General features: G+C 36.3%; 1 protein-coding gene across 2 annotated transcripts in view; it reads right to left on the bottom strand.

The window, feature by feature from the left end:
• Positions 1 to 77: 77 nt before the first annotated feature.
• The window catches only part of PTER (phosphotriesterase related), a 47,531-nt gene continuing 21,286 nt past the window's right edge, over positions 78 to 26,322 (bottom strand). Inside the window, exons 3-4 of one of the 2 annotated variants that reach the window (XM_043967678.1) lie at positions 16,911 to 17,051; positions 78 to 887 (exon numbers count right to left, since the gene is read on the bottom strand). In XM_043967678.1, the coding sequence (XP_043823613.1) occupies positions 677 to 887; positions 16,911 to 17,051 (352 nt within the window). In that variant the 3' untranslated portion in view covers positions 78 to 676. The remainder of the gene's footprint in view (positions 888 to 16,910; positions 17,052 to 26,322) is intronic. The other variant, XM_043967677.1, reaches the window with a different exon arrangement.

Here is a 26,322-nt window from a genome sequence, read left to right as displayed (position 1 = left end):
GTGGTTCATGCTTACACATTTCCAAAAGCATGAGAACAAAATTTAGAACAAAACAGACATGGAAGTCTGAATGCAGTGAGGAAAGGGGCCTGGTTTTATTGTTTGTGTATGTGTACGAGAGAGAAAATGCACATTGGATATGTCATTTAAAATATTCTTCAGCATTTGTGGATTGGTAGCTATGTGATAGTATCTCTTAAAGAGGAAACAGAATCTCAAGTTCAGTTGCTACAGAAGCTACTTTATAGTGCCATATTATTCATTAAGCATTAATTAAAGAACAGCAGGATAATTAGTAGGATCATCAATATTACAAGAAACCTCAAATTGCTCCAGAGGGGGGTAATTTAACTGGAAACAGTTTAAATTTTCTCAAGTAGTGCAGCTGATGAATCTTCAAAAGAGTCTAATGATTCTGCAGGTATAGGATTAAAATCACTATTTGGGAATAGATATTTCTCTATTTTTTTTTAAGGGAAACAGGTATTAGATGTAGCCAGATTCAGAGATATGGCAAACCTCTCATTATTCTAATAAAAAGAAAGCTGATTAGCCCTGGGGGGGGGGGCTCTCTGGACAACTTCCCATAGATTTACCCCAGTCCTCCCCAATTTTGGGGAGCTTAGTTTCAAATAGTTGGAATTTCTCTGTTAGTTTCATGTACAAAATGATATTACTATTTGAAAGTTAGCCATTGTTTAGGGTTCTCTACTAGTATCTTCTCAATTGCATCCTCAGATATGCCTCTAATTAACATCTTAGGAACTACATCAGTGAGGATATGTGAGTAGCCATGACCTCCATATTTCATTAACCGATGTTTAGTATGTATGTCATGAGCAACCAGAAGTTTGTCTTCATAGCCTTCATCCACCAGGAGCCGTACCCTGCAAAAATGTTAACATATTACTTGGCATCTGTCTAGCATTTTATATTTTCTAAATATAACTATTTTTAGTCATGAATCTTATTTTGCTTATGGTAAAGGATGGTGGCTACTTGCTGTCACTTGTGTAGTGAGAAACCCTTAATAAATATTTTGCAGTGAGGATGCTATTGCTGAATTCTGGTAAAGGCAACCTCTGGATTCAGGGCACATAAATCGATCACTCTTGCCTCAGCTATTTATGGCATAATGTCCCGAAACCTGCCTGAGGGGTTGCCTCTGATAGGTGTCGCTGTCTTGAGTGACCACTTTAGCATACCACCGGTGATATTGTGATCTGGCTTTACATTCAGGTCACCTCTCTCCAAGGTCTGCTCCTTCCCAAATTTCAGTGATCTCTCTGTTCCCTCGATCTTTCTTCTGCATTTAAAATCAGAGCATGTTAAGAGGGGTAGAGGACCAGACTGTTCATGTTTCACAGACAGAACAAGAGAAATGTTTATTAAAGTAAAAATTGGGTAGCACCATGAGAAAGCTTTAAAGTAAACAGGACAGGCAAGTTAGTAGCTTTAAAAATGAAGGGCAGATCTATCTTTCCCCAGTGTGCACAGGAAGCCTGAGTATTGAACACTCTTTGAAGTTGATGAGAATTCTGATTTAGTGGTAGTCTTTGGGGGTCGGGCTAAATTGGCCCAGAAAAATTTATGATATCTTCCCTCTGCCTCAACAAGATTTCTGAAATAATTAATAGGTTCTTTAATATTTTATAGATGGATGAATGAACAATAGCTTCCCAACTATATAGCTCTAAAAATGATCTGAGAGAGTCTTTCCACTCTGCTTATTAGGGTTGCCACTTTTTGAATGGGTTGACCTCAGACAACTGCTGAGTGACCGTGTGTCTGGAGGTTGGACAATTCCTGCCTTGACTGAAAGAGTATATTTGATGTAAAAAGACATCAATTTGGAGACAATGGATATTTGGTGGAATACCTTGTGATTGCCTACTTAGCAGAAGTGAACAATAGATGACTGCAACTTTATTTCAGGGTGATAACTTGACGGTCTTTAACTCTGGCTGGAAGATTAGTTGGTATTCTAGCACATTAATCATAATTAATAACTACTCTGGTGCAAAATAAGGTGTGGGGCACCATTACCAGCAATTCATAAAGATATGATCTGTGAACTTTGGGAATGTGATTTAAAAGATAAAATGGCACTTGTAGGTAAAATTCTTCACTTGCAGGCCAACCAAATGCTCAGGCAAATCCCAGATAGTCTAAGAAAACCTGGAAGGCATGCCTAGCAAGTGATTGACAATGAATATATGAAAAGAATTTATCATAGGACCATAGGTGTATAGCTGGATGGGACATTAGTGGTAATCTCATTCAACTCCCTCATTTGCATATTAGGAAACAGACCCACAAAAGTTAAGTGAATATTCTAAGGTCATAAAGGTAGTAAGTGGCAGACCCGAGATTTGAACCTAGAATCGATAGCTCCAAGTTCAGCTTCCTTTCCTTTGCAAGATGCAGTCAAATAATGCTTATTTCATATATGTCCTAGTTAACCCGTTGAAACCTTTTCCCAAGTACCTTGGTCTTCCAGAAGTTCTAGGGGTAATAACCTTTAAAGGGATTTCTGTCTGGATAATTTATAGGGCTTTATGAAAAAAAGTGAATTTGGTGTCCTCTCTCTCTTTGTCTCTCTCTCTCTCCTTTTTCTCTCTGCACAGATCTATATACACATATACACAATTCATATCAATGGAAGGCATTCCCATACCAAAATAGATTGGAGGTCTTTCCCTTATTGATATATTAACATATATAACTATAGCTCTATTTAATGGCCAGAGTCTCAGTATGACTAGCTCACTAAATAAATGAACAATTGTGATCATGAGGTCATATTCCTTTTTTGCCTCAGGCTTTTTTGGGTCTCTCATTCTTCTTTGCCATGTCTTTTTTGTTATCTGAGAAATGGGGGAAATAATATCCTTCTACTCTACAAGGCTGTTATAAGGCTAGTTAATGATGGCAAAGTGACTTGGGTCACTCCTTGAAAGTACAAAAAAGCTTTGGAAATAACAAAATTGTGAAGTAAAAGAGAATATGGAAATATCTCATGTAAGGTGAGGTATTTTTCTAAATAGATGCAGGGCTCAATTTGTACTCAGTCCGATTTATTAAGTCAAGATTCTAGAGGCTACTAATCTCAGAGGATACTTCCATGTGAAAGATAACAGTGTAGCTTTCCTAGAACAACCCTTTTCCTAACTGAAGGCAGCAGACTGGTCTTTTGTCACATAAGAAAGAACTTCCCACACCCTAGGCCATTTTGTGGAATGAACAGGACTGGCAGAGATGCCACCAGGAGGGAGGAACTACTACAAATGAGGCTAAAAAAATTACAGTAATTATAGAGAGACAAATTAGTTAGTAATTTGCAAACAAATATTAGAGAGAGACTCCAAGTGTGAAAAGCCAGCAATATAATAAGATTTGAGAAATGGAGCATAAGATTGAAAACAGGTGTTAGGCATAGCACATTTCTGGTGATGGAAGCCAAAGTCCAAGTCCACTGGTGCCCAGGCTTTAAAATTAATTTGGACCAGACCAATAACTGTGGGGTAGTGATGGAAATCAGGAACCCAAAGGACTGAAAATTCAGGGATAAAAGATAGTTATATAATGGACACAGGTTAACATGCCCAAAAGAAGTCATTCTAATGATTTAACCAAGAGCTTCAATTGGAGAGGGCAACCCAAAGCAGGGCTTCAATTTTAGTTAAATATAATGGGGAAAAGATGAATTCTTCAAAAGATGTGGTGGTGATTCTTGTCGCATCTCAGGTACATTTGAGTTACTTTCCTTAACTTCTTGGCATCAACAATTTTTTTTATCATGTTTAATGTCTTGAACCCATTGGCTTAGAAAAGCCCTCATGGGGGAACACTGGCTCATTTCCTACTACCTTCAAATACATTCCCTCTAGGAATCACCTCCTGTCCACACTGGAAGCTTTGAGAGTGCTTCCTTAAAGGTGCAAGTTAGAAGAGAATACACAGAGCTACAAATAAGTCTTGGGAAAAGAGAAGCTGGTTGACAAGAAATTAACTATCTTAAAAGTCAATGTTCAGGTCAACTTAGGCATCCCTTACAATACTGACAATCTTAGACTACTCACAACATAGACTAAAGTATTCAATGTGTGAGAACACAATTATTAGTAATGAATTTGTTGAGGGGACCCAGAAATGACTTTCAGTCCCCCCCACACACACACACACTCCAGAAAATGTTTTGTCTAGCTCGGTGAACTGATGGAATTAAGCCACATCTAGAAACTGGACTTCACCTTTGTCCTTCAGTGAGGGTATATTTGTATACTCTTCCCTTATGTCAACCTGTAGAGTTCATTTTAATTTGGACCACCCTCAAGTAATGTCAACCAGTGGAATTGAATGATGCTAACCAATTAGCTTTGTCTATGTACAATGACCCGCCTCTATCAAAAGAGGATAAAACCCATAGCCATGGAAGCTTCCTCTTCTTGGCTCCCTGGACTCATTCTCTTGGCTCAGAATGCTGTTCCTTGCTGTGTGCTCTTCCTCTTAGGACAGTGTAGGTATTGTAGGGCTTTTGAACTCTCCTTGAGACCACATGATGTCTCTCTGAGAGACAGCATGGGTCTTTTGGGGTTTTTCTCCTGCTTGTGCTAACTGCCACATGGTCAATTATTTCCTGGTATATATGATATTAATTAATTATAATAAATGCTTACTGCCAAAATGGGTGCAATAGCAATTCATATACAAATAGCCACAATAATTAAAAAACAGTTTAGCAAACAATTTTATAAAAACACAAAGGCTTTAGAATGTTTGAAGGGAAGACTTGTAGAAATAAAATGTTCATCTTTGCCTACAACACATTTGTGATAGATTTGACTGATTTGAAGAGTCATCAATTAAAACCCAACCAGCAGAAATAACCCAAGACAAACTCAGTAAAGTGAGACAATTAATTTGATATTTTATACTATCAATTTCACTAGACAAGGCAAACAAACTATTTTCTTTGGTGGATAAAACCTAATTCTTTTTTTTTTTTTTTTTTGGCGGGGCAATGGGGGTTAAGTGACTTGCCCAGGGTCACACAGCTAGTAAGTGTCAAGTGTCTGAGGCCGGATTTGAACTCAGGTCCTCCTGAATCCAGGGCCGGTGCTCTATCCACTGCAGCGCCACCTAGCGGCCCCAGAACCTAATTCTTGCTAAAACATTAGGAGAGGGTCTAGACTTGTTGGTTTATAACTACAAAATACAAACGGAATAGACTGTGAACAAATTAAGCTTAAATCAGTTTTTTGTCTGTTTGCAACAGAGACAAAACCCAGATTAAGAATTCTGCCCAGCTGTGGTCCCTCCATGTTCCAATGCAATGGAAGTTTCCTGCCCTACAGAAAGACTAATGCCTCCAGATCCAAGTAGTTCAGTTGGAACAAGGGCAACATTGAGTGGGCAGACTTGTGGAAGTGATGTCCACCCCCCCCACCTCAGAAAGCATTGTGGTACCCTGGAAAGACTAGGATTTGGAATCAGAGGACCTGTGTTCAAATCCCACCTGTCATTCACTATCTGGTAACTGTGGTCAAGTCACTTACCTCTCAGAACCTCAGTTTCCTCATTTGTAAAATGACATTTTGACTATATGTCCTCTAAATCTCTGATTTTATAAGATATTCCAATTGCCAACCAACACACACACTTTATAGCCTTATCTCCTTTTTTTGTCTCTGCATTTAAGGCAGAAATATAAAAAGACTTTGGTCCAAGACCCACCCACTCTCTTTTCCTTTTCATAGTGAGAATGTTAGCAAGAACTAGGTCTCTGTTCACCCCTGTGCGAGGCTTGAAAACATGTAAATCGTTTCTTTTCAGTTCATACTGGGGGATGTATGAGTTTGCAGTGTCATTCTTCTAGGCAACTAGGTATGACCCTCAGCTCTTTATTATCTCTCACCTCCCCATATCCAATATGTTGCCAAGTCCTCTCCATTCTACAATGGAAACATTTCTCTTATGGGCCTTCACTTTTTTGACACTGCTACCACTGAGATGCAGGCCCTTATCTGCCCCCTCCCCCCCAGGACCAGTGCAACAGTTTGCTGGTTGGTCTCCCTTTCTCAAGCCTCTTATTAATCTAGTCCATCTTCTACTCAGTTATCAAAGTGATCTTCTGAAAGCCCTGGCCTGAATATGTCACTTCTCCTATTCAGTAAACTTCAATGGCTCCCTGTTATCTCCAGCATCAGATATAAGATAAAAATGGATATTAAAGCCCTTCTTAACCTGGCCCATTCCTGCCCTTCAATTTTCCTACACCTTAAATATTCCTATACTCCACATATTCTTTGATCTATTGACACTCTCCTCTTTGCCGTTCCTCATAGGACTTTTTCTTGACTCCATACTTTTTTTTAAAATGGGGCAATGGGGGTTAAGTGATTTGCCCAGGGTCACACAACTAGTAAGTGTCGAGTGTTTGAGGCTGGATTTGAACTCAGGTCCTTCTGAATCCAGGGTTGGTGCTTTATCCACTGGGCCATCTAGCTGCCCCAACTCCATACATTTTTATTGGCTGTTATACATGCTCCCAATGCTCTCCCTCCTTATTTCCATGTCCCACCTTCCCTGACTTCTTTCAAGTCTCAATTAAAATTTCACATTCTTTTTTTTTTTTTTTTGGTGAGGCAATTGGGGTTAAGTGACTTGCCCAGGGTCACACAGCTAGTAAGTGTTAAGTGTCTGAGGTTGGATTTGAACTCAGGTCCTCCAGAATCCAGGGCCTGTGCTTTATCCACTGCGCCACTTAGCTGCCCCTTCCCCAAGCCTCTTAATGCTAATGCCTTCATTCTGAGATTATCTTCAATTTATCCTGTTCGTATCTTAATTGTCCATAATTCTAGAGTGTTGTTCCTCCTTCCCTTAGATTGTAAGCTCCTTCAGGGCAAGGACTATTTTTTGTATTTCTTTAAATCATTAACACTTTTTACAGTGTCTGGCACACAGTAGATGCTTTGTAAGTGCTTGTTGGCTTGTCTTGACCTGACTTGACTTATTTTTATTGCTTTTTGGAAAATGTTTGGAGGGAGGATTTTGAACCCTCATCTAAATTGTATCTCATCTTGGTGAATGCTCTTAGGGAATCACTAAAAGCTTGTCTCATGGTGAATTATGAGACTGAATTTATTCCAGAAAAAAAGATTAAAAATCTAGTTCAATCTCAGTGGTAAAGATTAGAAGTGCCATTTGGATGAACCAAGAGAAGAAGATCCATTTTGATCTCTTTCTCCACTGTGTTCATGGGAAGTTCTCTCCATCAATCAATTAACAAAATACCAACTATTAGTCAGGCACTGTGTGAGGTGCTAGGGATACAAGTACAAAAAATGAAATAAAATAATCTCAGCTTTCAAGAAGCATGCATTCTATCAGAGGAGATAATATGTCCATATTTAAGTATACACAGAATAAATGTAAGCTAAGTACAAAGCAGTTAAATAAAAGGTAGCTTGGAAGTTCACTAGCATTTGGGGGTATCAAGAAAGGTTTCCTGTAGAAGGTAGTGATTGAAACATGTATTATGAGAAGGGAGGAAGGAATTCATTTCAGGCCTAGGGGACAGGCATTGCAAAGACAAAGAGATGAAGTGTTGTGTATGGGAAAGAGAGAATAATAGTTTACCTGCCCTATAGAGAGTAGAATGGAGAGTTATATACAATAAGGATGGATAAGTTAGGGCCAGGTGACAGCTTTAAAAGCCAATCAGAGTAATTTATATTTTGTTCTAGAAGCATTAGGAAGCCACTGGATTTTATTGAGTAGAGGAGTCATATGGACAGATCAGCACTTAATGAAAAAACATTTGACTGCTGGATGAAGAATAGGTCTGGAGTAGGGAAAGACCTAAGACAAAGAAACTAATCAGGAGGCTACTGCAGTCATTTAGGTGAGAAGTGATAATGGCCTGAATGAAATAATGATTATATGAGTAAAAAGAAGGGGTCAGATGCAAGAGATGATAGTGGTAAAAACAGTAATATTTGGCAACTGACTGGACTGTGTGGTGAGTGATTGTAAGGACTCAAGGATAATACCAAGGTTATAAGGTGGAGATTAGAAAAATGGTGGTGGCTTTGACATAAATAGAAACATTTGGAAAAATGGATTTTCTGCTTTCAAGTAATTACCTACTTTCAATGATATAAAAGGAATTATTTTAAGAAACTGTTCATACAATGAGAAGTAATCTGTTGCTGTTGAGTCTTCTGATAGCCTTCTTACCTTGGGGATGCCACTTTTGTTGAATGCAAATGTTTAGCTTGGAGAGGATAAGTCTTTGATTGGTCCAGTACTTTGTATTACACATCACCTTCATCACTCTTACATTTTGTCTGTCTCTTCTCCTTATAGTAACATAGTATATTAAATGCCAATGTTTGCTGCAAGGGTATGTCCATGAAGTTTCATTGCATTTAGGTAAATGGAAGACAATGTTGGTGATGAGGTTATGAGATGCACAAGTCTTCAGTAATAAATGACTGTTGCTATTGCTGACTTAGAGAGAAAGTTGAGCCAACCCATGGATGGCAACAGTGGAGCAGAAAAGGAGTAGGCAGCTTTCAGATATTTGGTATACAGCACATCATTTGCTCATCTGGTCCTGAACACTCACAGATATCAGGATTAATCTGATGAAAATGATGGGAAAATTCAGAATCTACTAAATGAAAAATAGAACTTCACAGGGTTTACTGTCAGAATGGTTTTTCCATCTCTAAGAAGGCAGCATTTGACTCCATCAAAAGTAAAGTGCAAGCAGAGCTTACAGAGATGTAGGATTCTTGGCTCAATAAGAAGGCAAATGAAATTCAGTTTTGTGCTGATAGTAACAATTCAAAGTGCTTTTATGATTCCCTGAACGCTGTTTGTGGGCCAAAGACCTTTGGTGCATCTCAACTACTCAATGCTGATGAAGCCACACTGATCAGTGATAAGGACATGATCCTGAGAGATAGACTGAACATTTCCATAGAATTCTCAACAGACCATCATCGACCAATACTGAAGCCACTGACCATAGACCTCAGTTCGATGTCAATTCCTCTTCAGCTGAATTTCCAACTGAAGAACATATTTTTTAAAAAATTGACTTTTGAACTTAAATACAAAAAGACCAAAAAAGAATACATTTCCATTTCCATGTATATAGCACAGCATAAGAAGAGGATTCACTATGAAACCATAAATTTCCATTTCACCTTATTTCTTTTTGGGGGCAGGGCAATGAGGGTTAAGTGACTTGCCCAGGGTCACTCAGCTAGTGTCAAGTGTCTGAGGTCAGATTTGAACTCAGGTACTTCTGAATCCAGGGCCGGTGCTTTATCCACTGCACCACCTAGCTGCCCCCCACCTTATTTAGTGTCCCAATTTTTCCACATCCCCTCCAACATTTGGTGCTTTCCCCTTTAGCCAATCTGATAGGTATACAGTGATATCTCAAAGTTGTTTTAATTTGCATTTCTCTAATCAATAGTGATTTAGAGCAGTTTTTCATATAACTATAGTTTTGAGTTCTAAAAAAAATCTGCCTATTCATATCCTTTGACTATCAACTGGGCAATGACTTGTATTCTTATAAATTTTGTCAGATTCTTTATATATTTAAGATATGAAATTTTTATCTGATAAACGGTTTATAAATTTTATCCCAATTTTCTGTTTTCCTCATAATATTGGCCACATTGGTTTTATTTGCACATCTTTTTAATGTAATCAAAATTGTCCATTTTATACCTCACAATGTTCTATATCTTTTGTTTATTCAGAAATTGTTCTCCCATCCATGAGTCTGATAGATAATATGTTCCATGTTCTAATTTTCTTATGATATCTACCTTTATATTGAGGTCACATATCCATTTTGACCTTTTTTTAAAATAAATAGTGTAAGATATTGATCTATGTCCAATTTCTGTCAGATTGCTTTCCAGCTTTCATAACATTTAAAAAATCAAATAATGAACGTTTACCCTAAAAGCTTAAATCTTTAAATTTGTCAAACACAAGGTTACTATACTCATTTGCTACTGTGTATTGTATGTCTACTCTGTTCCACTGATCTATCTTTTTATTTCTTAGCCAATACTAGATAGTTTAAGCTCTGGTACTGCTAAACCTCCTTCTTTTACTTTTTTTTTCATTAATTCCTTTGATATTCTTGACCTTTTGTTCTTCCAAATGAATTTTTTAAATTATTTTTTCTAGCTCAGTAAAATATTTTTTTAAATTTAATTGAGATGGCACTGAATAGATAGATTAGTTAAAATAGATTAAGTAAAATTATTATTTTTATTATATTGGCTTTGCCTACCTGTGAACAATTATTCTTTTTCCAATTGTTTAAACCTGACTTTATATTTATGAAAGTGTTTTATAATATATTCATATAGTTTTGAGTTTGAGTTTGTTTTTGGTAGGTATACTCCCAGGTATTTTATATTGTCTGCAATTATTTTAAATGGGGTATCTTTTTACTGTCTTTTCTTATAGGGTTTTGTTGGTGACATATAGAAATACTGATGTTTTCTGAGTTTATTTTATATCCTGCTACCTTGCTAAAATTATTATTTTCACTAACTTTTTAGTTGACTATTTAGGATTGTCCAAGTATATCATAATATCATCTGCAAAAAGAGATAGTTTTACTATTTCATTACTCATTTTGATTCCTTCAAATTCTTTTTCTTCTCTTATTGCTATTGCTAGCATTTCTAATACAATATTGGATAATATTGATGATGATGGGTACCCTTGTTTCACTCCTGATGTTATTGGGAAGGCTTGTAGTTTATCTTCATTACAAATAATGTTAGCTTTTAGGTAGATGATTCTTATCATTTTATTTTGTTTTGTTTTGTTTTTTCAGGGCAATGAGGGTTAAGTGACTTGCCCAGGATCACACAGCTAGTTAAGTGTCAAGTGTCTGAGGCTGGATTTGAACTCAGGTCCTCCTGAATCCAAGGCCAGTGCTTTATCCACTGCGCCACCTAGCTATCCCCTGATTCTTATCGAAAAAAATCCCTTCATATCTATGTTTTCAAGTGCTTTTAAAAATAGGAATGAGTGCTGTGTTTTATTAGAAGGTTTTTCTGCATCTTTGATACAGTCATATGATTTTTGTTACTTTTGTTTTAATATAATCAATTATGTTAATAGTTTTCTTTATTTCAAACCATACCTGCATTCCTGGTATAAATCTCACTCGGTCACAACACATAATCTTTGTAATATATTGCCGTAGTCTCCTAGCAAGTATTTTATTTAGGATTCTTGCATTTTTTGTTCATTAAGAAAATTGGTCTATAATTTTCTTTCTCTGTTTTTGCTCTTCCTGCTTAAGGTATCAGTACCATATTTGTTTCATAAAAGAAATTTGGAAGGACTCCTTTGCCTATTACTAAAAATAATATATTTAATATCAGAATTAGCTGATTTATATGTTTGGTAGAATTTGCTTATAAATCCATCTGGTTCTGATGCTTTTTTCTTAGAAAGCCCATTTATGGCCTGTTCAATTTATTTTTCTAAAATAGATGTATTTAGATATTCTCTTTCCTCTTCCATTAATCTAGGCAGTTTATATTTTTGTAAGTATTCTTCTATTTCACTTAAATTATTAAATTTATTGGCATAAAATTGGGCAAAATAACTCCTAATAATTACTTTGATTTCATCTTCATTGGTGGTATATTCATTTTTAATAGTAGCGACTTGGTTTTCTTCTCTCTTTTAATCACACTAACCAATTGCTTGTCTGTTTTAATGTTTTCCCCATAAAACTCTTAGTTTTATTTATTAATTCAATGGTTTCATTACATTCAGTTTTATTAATCTCACCTTTAATTTTTAAGATTTCCAGTTTTGCCGTTCAATAGGGTTTTTAATTTGTTTTTCCTTAACTTTTAAAATTGTATACCCAGTTCATCGGTCTGCCCTTTCTCTATTTTATTGATATAAAACTTTTCTCTGATTACTGCTTTTGCTGTACCCCATAGGTTTTGATGTGTTGTCTCATTATTATTCTCTTTAATGAAATTATAGATTGTTTCTTTAATGTGCTCTTTAACCCACTCATTCTTTAAGATTAGGTTGTTTAGTTTCCAATTAGTTTTTAATTTTTTTTATCCCATGGTACCTTACTGAATACAATTTTTGTTGCATTATGATCTGAAAATTATGCATTTAATATTTCTGCTTTTCTGCATTTAACTATTTTTATGCCCTAACATATGGTCAATTTTTTGATAAGGATACCATGTACTACTGAGAAAAAGGTGTATTCTTTTTATTTTTTTTTTGGTGAGGCAACTGGGGTTAAGTGACTTGCCCAGGGTCACACAACTAGTAAGTGTTAAGTGTCTGAGGCTGGATTTGAACTCAGGTTCTCCTGAATCCAGGGCCGATGCTCTATTCACTGCACCACCTAGCTGCCCCTGTGTATTCCTTTTTAATCCCATTCAATTCTTTTCAGATATCTATACCTAGCTTATCTAAGATTCTATTTGCCCCCTTGACTTCTTTCTTTTCTTTTTGTTAGATTTATCTAACTCTGAGATTTATCTAAGTCACTACTACAGTATAACTGTCTATTTCCACCTGTAATTATGTAACTTTTCCTTTAAAAATTTAGATGGTATAGTTTTTGGTGCAAATGGATTTAGTATTAATATTGCTTCATTTCCTATGGTGCCTTTTATCATAACGTAGTTTTCCTGTTTATATCTTTTAATTAAATATATTTTAGCTTTAACTTTGAGATCATGACTGCTAGACCTGCTTTTTTTTACTTCAGCAGAAGCATAATAAATGCTACTCCAGCCCTTTATTTTAATGGTATATGTATCTCTCATTTTTAAATATGGTTCTAGTAAACAACATATTGTTAGGTTCTGATTTTTAATCCATTGCTCTACCTGTTTTCATTTTGTGGGTGTTCATCCCATTCACATTCAAAGTTATAATTACTAGTTGTGTATTTCCCTCCATCCTATTTTTATTTTCTATTATCCTTCTCATCCTTTTTTATCCTAACCCTCCTCAGTGTAATTTCCTTTTGACCACCACCTCCCTAATCTACATCCTTTTAAAGAATCCCTCCCTTATCCTCTCTTCTTAAATTTCTATTCCTTAATCTATTCACTCCTCTAATAAGCCCTCCCTTATTCTGTCTCCCATTCTCCTGCTTCTTGCTCTATACACCTTTCTAAAAGTCCCCTCTTACCCTTTCCCATCACTCTTATTTCTTTATAAATTGAGGAGACCTTTATACTTTTCTAGATTTATGTTGTTGTAAATCAGGTTACAATGAGAATAGTTCCAGCACTACAAGCCCTCTTCCTCCACATGCTTCCATTGTAACAGTTCTTCCATCCATGCTCTCTTTGTATGAGGTAATTGCCCCATTTTACCTCTTTCTACCCAATTTTACTTTTTAGAATCATCTCATTATACTTAACTCAACCCTAAGTTTTCTATGCTATGCTCTATGTATACTCTGTCATACTACCCAAGAAATGATAACATTCTTAAGAGTACAGATAACTCTTTCCCTTATAAGAGTAAACAGATTGACCTTATTGAGTCCCTTATAATTGGTCCTTAATGTTTACTTTATATTTGTCCTGGATCATATATGTCAAATTTTCCATTGAGTTATGATCTTTTTGTCACAAATACCAAAAAGTCTTTCAATTCATTAAGAATCTATTTCTTGGGGCAGCTAGGTAGCGCAGTGGATAGAGCACGGGCCCTGGAGTCAGGAGTATCTGAGTTCAAATCTGGCCTCAGACACTTAACACTTACTAGCTGTATGACCTTGGGCAAGTCACTTAACCCCAATTGCCTCACTTTAAAAAAAAAAAAGAACATTGATAAATAATAAAAATCCCTAGCTTTAAAAAAAAAAAGAATCTATTTCTTTTCATTCAGGAGTATACTCAACTTTGCTGGGTAAGTTATTCTTGATTGGAAACCCACTGCCTTTGCTCTTCAAAATAAAATGTTCCAAGACCTTCAGTATTTTAATGTAGAAGCTGCTAGATCTTACATTATACTGACTATAGTTCTACTGCATTTAAATTATTTTTGTTTTTGTTGTTCATAGTATTTTCTCCTTAACCTGAGAGCTTTGAAACCTGGCTAGATATTCCTGTGAATTTTCATCTTGGGATCTCTTTCAGGTGGTAATTAACAATTTTTTTCTATTTCTATTTTACCCTCTCATTCTAGAACTTCAAGGCAATTTTCTTTAATGACATCTTATAATATTATATTTAGACTCTTTTTTAAAAATCATAACTTTCAGGTAGTCCAACAATTCTTATATTTTTTTCTCCTACATCTATTCTCTAGAACAGTTGTTTTTCTACTGTGAGATTTCACATTCTCTTATTTTTCATTCTTCTGATTTTGTTTTATTATTTCTTGGTGTCTTATATCATTAGCCTTCCCTTGTCTGATTTTTTTTAATGCTTATTAATAGTTTAATATATGAAGGAAACATCCAGATTTCTGAATATGAAGGGACATGTGTCACATTAATTTAAGTCTACCTGATTTTGGTTTATAATGAGTTATTTTCTTCCTTAAATTTTTGGATCTCTTTTTTCCAATTGGTTGACTTTCTTTTCACAATTTTCCTGATTTTCTTGGATTGTTCTTATTTTTCTCCTTGTTTTGCCTCAATCTCTCTTCTTTGATTTTTAAAGTCCTTTTGAGCTCTTCAAAGAACTCTTTTTGGTTTTGTGACCATTTGACATTTTTCTTTGAAGTAGGAGTGGCTTTTTAAACTTCATTATCTTCTTCTGAGTATGAACCCAGATCTTTTCTATCCCCATAGTAGCTACCTATAGTTAGGTTCTTTCTCCTGTACTCATTTTGTTTTGTTTTGTTTTGTTTTGTTTTGTTTTTGCGGGGCAAAGGGGGTTAAGTGACTTGCCCAGGGTCACACAGCTAGTATTAAGTGTCTGAGGCCGGATTTGAACTCAGGTCCTCCTGAATCCAGGGCCGGTGCTTTATCCACTGTGCCACCTAGCTGCCCCTGCTTACTCATTTTTAATGGCTTATTATTACAACCAGGTTCTAGTCCCAAAGTGTGGGGAGTGATGCCTCAGGCTTCAAGTTTTTCATACTATTGTTTTCTAAGCATTGTCTTGGAACCCTACCTTGGGTTCCCCTCTGCCTCTGAGCCACAGGTAGGGCCCCCAGTCTTGCTGTCACCACAAATGCTTTTGCTTCTTGTGGTTCCTCTTAGGGCTGCAAACTTCAGCTTTCTCCTCTGCCCTGGAATCAAAACCAGGGAATCTGTTTTCCTGCAAGTGCTCACAGCAAGCAGAGTACCTGCCCTTCTGCTATGGTATTCATTGAGTGTGTGTTCACTCTTCCTCATGCACAGCTGCAGCTTGGAACTGTGTCTGGTCAGCATAACTGGGCCTGGCATCCTGAGACAGCAGAGGGTCCTTCAATTTTCCCCTACTTAGTTGTTGTACCTTTACACTGTGAAGTGACAGTTCCTGAAGCTGAAGCTGCCTCCAGGGTTTGTTGTTTGTTGATTCAGCAAAATCACCTGGAAATGTTTGCACTCTAGGAGCCAAAATTCTGTCCTTGAAGGTCAGGTCTTTTCTAAGGTCTTCTTAAGTTGTCTTAGTAGGACAACTGCTGTACCTTGACTTTTAGACTTTTAATTATTTTTGTTGCTCTAAGTTCACTTTGGGATGATGTTTTGTCTTGTTTGTGGGGGGAATATGGGGAGCTCAGTATTTTCTGTCCTACTCCACCATCTTCCCATAATCCTCTCTAAGAACAGGTTTGGGATGCCATTAGACTCCTGTCTTGTGGCAAAGTGCCAAGTGTTGATTCCATTCCAGCAGAGATCTATAAGGTAGGGGTTTCGCTGCTCATATAAAAGCTGATTGAAAACTTCTAGGTTATATGGCAAGAAAAGGTTATCCCCTAGGAGATCAAGGATGCCTCCATTGTCCATTTTTATGAAGGAAAAGGAAATAGGTTGTTTTATGACTATTAAAGCAAGAGGGGGGCCCTCCCTTAATCATTGCTGACAAGATTCTAGACAGTTCTTAATTGGCTGATCCTTCACCTGTAAGATGGTCATCTACCTGAGAGATTATTTGACTTTGGAAAGGTTTGAGGAACTGGTGACATGTTGTTTGTTGTCTGACAACTTCAGGAGAATGGTCAGGAGTGGAACAGAGGTCTGTATACAATGTTTATTGATTACATCTTTGATATTATCAGTTGTGAGGGTTTGGTGAAATCTGTTTGCCCAGACAAATTCAGCAGTATTATACTCCAGTTTTATGATGACATGCTTGTGTGGATTCTGGATAGCAGATAACACTTTATTGCTTTCCTAGTCACCAGTGGAGTAAAACAGGACTGGGTGCTTACTCCCATGATTTTTAGCATGATGTTTTCAGCAATGTTGTCAGACGCCTTCAATGAGGATGAAAACAGCATTAAGGTTGGCTCCTGCACTGATGGTAGATTATTTAACTTGAAAACACTACAAGCCAAGACTAATTTCAAGAAGTAATTTTGGGAGAAGGGAGTCCAAACTTGTGATATCATTGGTATGAGGAACTCTATGTGTTTCATCCCAAATAAGCAACTCTTCTATAATTTCCATGCTTAATGAGTTGGCTGGTGGCAAGGAGAAGTTAAGTAACTTGTCCTCAGTTACGTAGCTTGTATGTGTCAGAGATTTGAACCAAAGTATTTCTGACTCGAATTCACTATAACATAGTACCTCTTTTATAAAACACTAGAAAAATTGTTCTCTAAAAGTCAGTGGTTCAGTGTGCCTATGCTTTGATGAACCTGGATCCCATAATGAGATATAGCAAATGAGACAGTAGTAACTGATTATATTTTACCTTTTTATTCGTTTGTTGTCATCAGGCATGTCAATTTCTGGTTGAAACCGGTAGTGCAGCACAACGGTACCAAAGAGGTCATACTCTAAGTAACATCCAAGTTGGGCAAATTCCAATAGCTCTTTTTTATCCAATATAGTCCTAAAGGCAATGAGACAGAAATGTTATTATTATCAAGACTTTTTTTCATTCATAAGAAGTATTCAATAGGTAGTTGGAGATGTGAGTCTGGAAGTTAGGAGAGATTTTAGGGCTAAATAAGTAAATCTGAGAATCAACTGCATAGAGATGATGAGATCACAAAGTGAGATAGTATAGAGGGAGAAGGGAAGAGGGCCCAGGAACAAGCTTTGGGAGGCATCCACCAATGGCAGACATGACCGAGATGAGGGTAGCTGAGTATCCTCTAACTTGTGAATCAGAACTATAGAAGGCATGACCATAGAGAAAAAGACTCACTGGTAAACGTAATAACTCATACCCTGATATTACTCTATCAAAGTGGGAAATATAGGAAAGCATATGTTTATTATAATGTTAAAAAAATTTCAAAAGTCTTGTTTTGAGTTGGTTTCAGCCTGCTCATGCTTTTTAATATCATGGAAACTATTCATCTTATGATATCTTTCCTCTTTGCATAGTATGTCACCCATATCTAGAATGCATCTTCCCTCACCTATACCTTTTAGAATGCTTAGCTTCCTTTACTTTTCTTTTCTTTTTCTTTTTCTTTTTTTTTTTGCGGGGCAATGGGGGTTAAGTGACTTGCCCAGGGTCACACAGCCAGTAAGTGTTAAGTGTCTGAGGCCGGATTTGAACTCAGGTACTCCTGAATCCAGGGCCGTGCTCTATCCACTGCGCCATCTAGCTGCCCCAGCTTCCTTTACTTTTCAACCCCAATTCCACTTCTTACAGAAAGCATTACCTACAATGAAAAATGTTGACAACTTTTCTAATAAAATCATAGATGAACCTAGGACATACCTATCCCCACTACTATTTGACATGGTATAAGTAACACTAGTTCTATCAGTAGGAAAGAACAATAAAGAGAGTAAATGAGTTTTGATAGAGAGGAAACAGAATTATAGACATGTGCAGACAATATACTAAGAACCCTACCCCACAAAATCAATGAAAAATATAACTGATATGATTTAGAATAGCATCAAGATACAAATTTAATGCATAAAATCATCAAATTTTCTTGATATTGCCAACAAAGCCCAGGAGGAAGAAATAGAAAAATAATAGTTAAAATGCATGTGTCTTAGATATAGCCTGCCAACACACACACAAACACATACACACAGAGTAAGAAGATTTAGAGGTAGGCACCATGACATAATGGAAATAGCACTTCATTTGGAATCAGAGGATGCAACTTCAAATCCTGCCCCAGTCCCTTGGGCAAGCAAATTCACCTCTCTGAACCTGAGTGTCTTCTTAAAAATTTTTTTTCCTCATAAAGACCTACCTTTTCTCTCTCCCACTTTCCTTCCTCTTTGTAACCCCCTCATTGAGAAAGGGAAAAATGCAAACCCCCCCAATTCTTATTAAAAACATGTATAGTCGGGGCAGCTAGGTGACATAGTGGATAAAGCACCAGCCCTGGATTCAGGAGGACCTGAGTTCTAATCCGGGCCCAGACACTTGACACTTACTAGCTGTGTGTACCTGGGCAAGTCACTTAACCCTGATTGCCCCACAAATGAATGAACTAATGAATGAATGGATAGATAGGTAGATAAATAGATAAATAAAGTACAAAATATCTAGGGAGAAGAAATGAACACAGAAGCCTAATGTTCTCTAATCCAACCATCATATTTCTTCAAAAAAAGGATATTTTTGTTTCTTCTTTGCCTATTCTTATTCTCTCAATTTTTTTCTTATCTTATTGTTATGGCTTGTATTTCTAGCACTATGTTGAATAGGTGGGGTAATAAAAGACATCCTTGCTTTACTCCTAACCTTATTGGAAGGTCCTCTAATTTAGCCCCTTTAGAGATAATGCTGACTCTTGGTTTTTAGATAAGATTTCGATTCAACCATTTTTCAGTTATGTAAGACTTTTTGTAACCCCATTTGGGGTTTTGTTGGCAAGACATTGGAGTGATTTGTAATTTCCTTCTTCAGCTCATTTTACAGATGAAACTGAGACAAACAGGGTTAAATGACTTGCTCAGGTTCACCCAGATAGATAGTGTTTGTGACCAGATTTGAACTCTGGAAAATAAGTCTTACTTACTCCAGGCCCTACACTCTCTCTACTGTACTTCTTAACTGTCCCTTTTGATAAGATAAGATTATATCAAGGAAAGATCCATTCTTTCCTATGCTTTCTTGGATATATATTTTTAAACAAGAATGGATGTTATATCTTGTCAAATGTTTTTTTCTGCATCTAATTATAAAATGAGATTTTTGTTGTTTTATTAATATGATCAATAATGTTTATAGTTTTCCTAATATTAAACTAGCCCTGAAAATCCTAGTATAAATTAAGTCCCAAAATAGTGTCTAATCTTTGTGATATGTTGCTGTAGCCTCATTGTTAACATAATGAAAAATTTTTCAATAGTTTTCATTAGGGATATTAGTCTATAATTTCCTTTTTTTGTTTTTTATTTTTACTCTCCCACATTTAAGTACCAAGACTATATTTGGTATTTGGCAGAACCTTTTTTCCTAAAAGAATCATTATTATTATTATTATTTTTAAGCATTCTTTTGTTTTAAAATTTTGAGTTTTGGGGCAGCTAGGTGGCACAGTGGATAGAGCACCAGCCCTGGATTCATGAGGATCTGAGTTCAAATTGGACCTCAGACACTTTACACTTACTAGCTGTGTGACCTTGGGAAAGTCACTTAACTCTCATTGCCCTGAAAAAAAGAATAAAAAAATTTGAGTTTCAAATTTTATCCCTTCCTCTCAACCCTTCTTACACCCACTGAGAAGACAAGCAATATATCAATTACATATGTGAAATCATGCAAAACATTTCCATAATAGACATATTTCAAAATAAAAGTAATACAAAGAAAGTGGGAAAATCAATTATACTTCAATTTGCACTCAGAGTTCATCAGTTCTCTAGAGTTGGCCAGCATTTTTTTATCATAAGTCCTTTGGAATGGTCTTGAATCATTGTACTAATCAAAGTAGCCAAGACTTTCACAGGTGATCATCATTACAACATTGCTGTTACTGTGCACAATGATTTCCCAGTTCTTCTAACTTCACTTTTCATCAGTTCAGATAATTCTTGCCATGTTTTTCTGAAATCACTCCCCATCATTTCCCATAGCACATCTGTAAGCCATCACAATCATATACCACAACTTATTCAGCCATTTCCTAATTGATGAGCATTCCTTTTTTTCTATTTCTTTGTCACCACAAAAAAGAGCTGTCATAATTATTTTTGTATATATAGGATCTTTTCCTTTTTCTTTGATCTCCTTGGGATACAGACCCAGCAGTGGGATTGATGGGTCAGCATCCCATAAATTTTAGTATGTTGTCTCATTTTTGTCATTGTCTTTAATGAAATTGATTGTTTCTATCATTTGTTCTTTGACTTATTCATTCTTTAGAATTATATTTTTTTAGTTTCAAATTAATTTTTAATCTATGTTTCCATGGCCTTTCATTGAATGGAATTTTTATTGCACATCTGAAAAAGATGCATTTAATATTTCTGTTTTCCTGTATTTGGTTGTGAGGTTTTATGCCCACATACAAGGTCAATTTTTGTGTAGATGCCATGTATCTCTGAGTAAAAGGTATATTTCTTTCTATTCCTATTCCATTTTGTCCAGAGGTTTACCATATCTAACTTTTCTAAAATTTGATTCATCTCCTTAACTTCTTTCTTATTTCTTATTTGGTTGGATTTATCTTGTTCTGAGAGGGAAAAGTTGAGGTCCCTCGCTAGGATACTTTTATTGTCTATTTCCTCCTAGAACTCATTGAACTTTTGCCTTAAGAATTTGGATGCTATACCATTTGATGCACATATGTTTAGTATTCAAATTACTTCATTTTCTATGGCATCTTTTAATAAAATGTAGTTTTTCTGCTTATTTCTCTTAAAACTATTTTTGCTTTTTGATTTGTCTGAGATTGTGATTGCTACTGTAATGGCCAAATTTTAGTATTGGAAGAGTTAATTGGGCAGCTCACCGTAGTATCTGGGTAAGAAAAGAAACAGCTTCTTTAAAAAACAAAATAGGTTTATTAATGGGAACAAATTTAAAACAAAAGTGAGATAAATAGAGACAGGGACAATGAGAAATAATTTAAATCTCGGGTAAAAAGGCCCCAGGCACCCCGAACCTACCTCCAGCCCAGCTAGCTCCTTTGCCTCAAAAATACAAACTCACCACCACCCGAAATCTGTAGCTCTAATGAGAATTAGCTTGCAGTCTCTTCTGTTTTTGTCAAAAGGTCAAACACCAACAGATCCTCTAACTGTCCACCTTCCTTCCCTGTTTCTTTCAAAACACTCTCCTCAGAAAAACTTACCTTTCCCTCTTCCTCTAACTGCCTCCAACTGTCTCTCCCATGGGAAAGGGAGGCGGTTCTTCATCATACTGAGTTCCTATTGGTTCAGCACACCCACATGGGCTGTCCCCATTATAATCTGGCCAGGCCCATGTGGGCATGGGAGAGCCACTAGGGGAGGCCTAGTTACCTAGTTTCAATAAATGTTCCCTGTGGTCAGAGCTCCTTCCATTTGTTCAATTATCTCAATTATCTCCCAAAGTACATACCCATCCTCTCTTAGACCTTTCAAGCCTACGTTCTTTTTTAGTCTGACCATAATGAATCAAAGATAGGGCTATGAAAACCCCAAATCACAATCAACTCCTTACATTACCCCTGCTTTTTAAAAATTTTAGATGAAGCATAATAGATTCTCTTCCAACTCCTTACCTTTATTCTATCTCTGTGTCTACTTCAAGTGTATTCTTGTAAACAACATATTGTAGGATTTTGGTTTTAATCCACTCTGATATCTGCTTCCATATTATGGGTGAGTTCTTCCCATTCCCATTCACAGTTATGATTACTGTGTATTTCCCTCTATCCTATTTTTCCCCATTTAACCTTCTCTCTTTCTCTTTCACCCTGTCCCTCCTCAAAATTTTGTTTTGCTTTTGACCACCACCTCCCCCAATCTGCTTTCTTTCCCATTAGCCCCCACCCCCTTGCTTATCCCCTTCTCTTCCTACTTTCCTATAGGGTGAAATAGACTTCTATATCCAACTAAGTGTGTATTTTCTTCTTTGTTTGAGTCACTTTTGATGAGAGTAAGGTTAAAGTTTTGCTCCCCCCATCTTCCCTTCAACTGTAAAAGCTCTTTTGTACCTCTTTTATATGAGATAATTCACCCCATTTTATCTCTCCCTTCCTCCTTCTTGTGGTGCATCCCTTTATCATAGTCAACTCATACCTATGCCCTCTGTCTAAGTCTATTTTTTCTAACTACCCTAATAATGATATCATTATTACAAGTATCATCTTCCCACATAAAAATGTAAAGTTTTACCTTACTGAATCACTTATGACTTTTTTTTTCCTGTTTACATTTTTGTATTCTTCTCTTGGATTTTATACTTTAAAGTCAGATTTTCTATTAATCTCTGGTCTTCTTACCAGGAATGCCTGGAAGTCCTCTATTTCATTGAATATCCATTTCCCCCTGAATATTATACCCAGTTTTGCTGGGTAGGTTATTCTTATTTGTAATCATAGCTCTTTTTCCTCTATAGAATATCATATTCCAAGCCCTCTGCTATTTTAATGTAGAAGATGCTAAATCTTGTGTCATCCTGACTGGCTCCATGATCTTTGAATTATTTCTTCCTGGCAGTTTGTAATATGTTCTCCTTGTCCTGAAAGCTCTGGAATTTGTCTCTAATATTGCTTGGAGTTATAATTTTGGGATATCTTTCAGGAGGTGATTAGTGGAGTCTTTCAATTTTTATTTTGCCTTCTGGTTCTAGGATATCAGGGCAGTTTTTCTTGATGATTTCTTGAAATATGATGGCTAAGCTCTTTCTTTTTATCATGGGTTTCAGATATTTCAATAATTCTTAAATTACCTATCCTTAATCTATTTTTTCATTCTTTTGAATTGATTTTTACTATTTCTTCATGTGTCATGGAGTCATTAGCTTCCACTTGCCCATTTCTAATTTTTAAGGAATTATTTTCTCCAGTGACCTTTTGTACCTTGTTTTCTATTCGGCTTATTCTGCTTTTTAAGGATATCTCTTCCTCAGTAGTTTTTCTGCCTCTTTTACCATTTGACCGATTTTGATTTTTAAGGTGTTATTTTCTTCAGTATTTTTTATGCCTCCTTTACCAAGCTGTTGACTCTATTTTCATTATTTTCTTGTATCATTCTCATTTCTTTCCCCAAATTTTCCTATGCCTCTCTTATTTGATTTTTAAAATCCTTTTTGAGTTCTAGGACTTCTTTCTGTGCCTGAAACCAATCCATTTTTTCTGAGGCTTGGCATATAGCTGCTTTGACATTATTGCCTTCTGAGTTTGTGTTTTGATCTTCTCTGTCACCATAGCAACTTTCTATGGTCAGATTTATTTATTGTTGTTTGTTTGTTTTTCTAGACAATTTCTGACTTATAGTTGAGCTCTGCTTTCAGGGTGGAAGGACACTGTCCAAAGCTCCAGGTTTTTCCTGCTACTGTTTTCAGAGTTAGTTCTGTGGGTCTGTAACCATTCACATTTTCCAAGGTGGTATGATCTAAGGAAAGGTGTTGTTACTGCTCTCCTGGCCTGTTCTCTGGTCCATGATTGACCACAAGTACTCTTTTCCACCCTGGAACTATGACCAGGATCCCTGCTCCTGCTTGTGCTCCTCTTCACCTGGGAAATGCAAAAGGCCTCCTGTAATTTCCTTTTTTTTTTTTTTTTAAGTGAGGCAATTGGGGTTAAGTGACTTGCCCAGGGTCACACAGCTATTAAGTGTTAAGTGTCTGAGGCTGGATTTGAACTCAGGTACTCCTGACTCCAAGGCCAGTGCTCTATCCACTGCGCCACCTAGCTGCCCCCTGTAATTTCCTTTTGACCAACCTCTTTACTGTCTCTGGGTTGAGAGCTCTAGAAGCCATTATTATCAGCTTTCCAAGGCATGCCCTGTGCTGCACTGTACTTCACTCTCACCCCAGTGAGACAGACCCTTTATACCAATCTTCTAAGTTATCTTGGACTGAAAAATTGTTTCACACTGATCTTTTGTTCATTATATCACTCCAGAATTTGTTTTGAGGTATTATTTTAAACATGTTTTCAGGGAAATTTGGGAAAGCTCCAGGGGTCACTACTTTTACTCTGACATCTAGGAGCTCTTTTTCAGTTGGAATTAATTATTCTTTAAAAGTCTGATAGAACTTGATAGAATTCATTTGTCAATCCATCTGGTTGTTATTATTATTATTATACATTTTATTTATATTGCCCATTTTATTAACATATAATTGGGGAAAGTATTTCCTAATGCTTCCTTTTATCTCCTCTTTACAGTTGTGAATACACAGTTTCCATTTTTTGATGCTACTGCTAATTTGGTTTTCTTCCTTTTGAAATCAAGTTAGCATGGGGCAGCTAGGTGGCACAGTGGATAAAGCACTGGCCCTGGATTCAGGAGTACCTGAGTTCAAATCCAGCCTTGGACACTTGATGTTTGCTAGCTGTGTGACCCTGGGCAAGTCACTTAACCCCCATTGCCCCACCAAAACAAACAAACAAACAAATAAATAAATAAAATCAAGTTAGCTAAGAGTTTATCAATTTAATTGTTTTTATGAGCTCTTAATTTTATTTATTAATGCAATGTTTTTTTCTTTCAATTTTGTTAATCTCTTCTTTGATTTAATTGGGTTATAAAATTTGTTAGTTTTCAAGTGCTTTTAGTTGTATGTCCTATTCATTCATCTGCTTTTTCATCTATTGATAAAAATGCTTAAAAACCATAAAATTTCCCTTACATATTCCTTTGGCTGCATCCTTAAAAGGTATGTTGCCTCATTGCTGTTAATGAAATAATCATTTTTATGATTTGTTCTTAGATACACTCATTCCTTGGGATTGAGTTTGGTGTATGATTAATTTTAACAGTTTCATTAGGGGTCCTTTATTAACATAATCTTTACTATTGTGGAACGCAAAAATGTTTAGTATTTTTTTCTTTTCTGCATTTTTGGTGAGGTTTCTTAAACTCCTTTATTTGTAGTATGAGGGAGTTGATTCCCATGATCTGGACAAGAGTATAAATTATTGGAATGACAGGCCCTGGTCAGGAATGGAGTTAGCATGGGTTGTTAAGGATTATTTTCCCCCTTGAGTCTTTTAAATCTAACAAAAAAAGGTTTTAAACTGAAAAGGAACAGGGAAGGAGAAATCTGACTATGTAGATCTGTCAAATTATGTACCATATGGAGAAGTGATAATGTAGGAAGAACAGTAGTAGAGGCACTCAGATGTTCACATGAAACAAAATCCAAGAAACTAACCAGTAATTAAACCTATAGCAGCGTATTTGTATGCATCTATATATGCAGAAATGTAAAAAGTATGGGGAACAAGCAATATTCATTAGAGTCCAATGTAATGAAGCACATTTGACTTCAAGGTACCACCGAGGCTTGATGGAAAAGTATCCAAGACTGGAATGTGACTCTGGAAATATAAACTGTACTTTATTAAAAGGTACCCCCCAAATACACATATAGACATATATACATATACTATCTATATCTACATTTATATCTATCTATCTACACACACTAATGAGATGAAATTGGAGTAGCAGTGGATATTGAAAAGATATAGTTGAGGGGCAGCTAGGTGGTGCAGTGGATAAAGCACCGGCCCTGGATTCAGGAGGACCTGAGTTCAAATTCGGCCACAGACATGACACTTACTAGCTGTGTGACACTGGGCAAGTCACTTAACCCTCATTGCCTCACTAAAAAAAAAAAAGATATAGTTACAGTAGAAAATTCAGTAGCCAGGTGGGGAAGCATGGTGGAGAGAATATGAGCAAAGACGGGAGAATGATGAGACTCCAATGAGATAATGAATGTAAAGCACTTGGTAAAGCTTAAAGCACTTTATTAATGTCAGTTATTATCATCGTTGTCGTCATCATCATTATCATCTTCTTGTCACTAGATCCCTAGTCTTGTGATTACTTTATTCCTTGAGATTGTCTTCTCTGCATTCCTACTGAGCTAGAGCATACAAGGGTCTGCTGATAACTATTTAACAACCAGAACAAAAAGTATGCATACATCTTTTAAATTTCATTTTCATTGTTTATACTTTAAGTATAGACCAATGCTGTCAAATTTGGGCTAATAAACTATATGTAAGGAT

This window comes from Dromiciops gliroides, chromosome 5, assembly GCF_019393635.1.
Source record: "Dromiciops gliroides isolate mDroGli1 chromosome 5, mDroGli1.pri, whole genome shotgun sequence".
In the NCBI taxonomy this organism is placed as follows: domain Eukaryota; kingdom Metazoa; phylum Chordata; class Mammalia; order Microbiotheria; family Microbiotheriidae; genus Dromiciops; species Dromiciops gliroides.
Note: the sequence above shows the minus strand (reverse complement) of the source record. Positions and strands in the feature narration are given on the sequence as shown.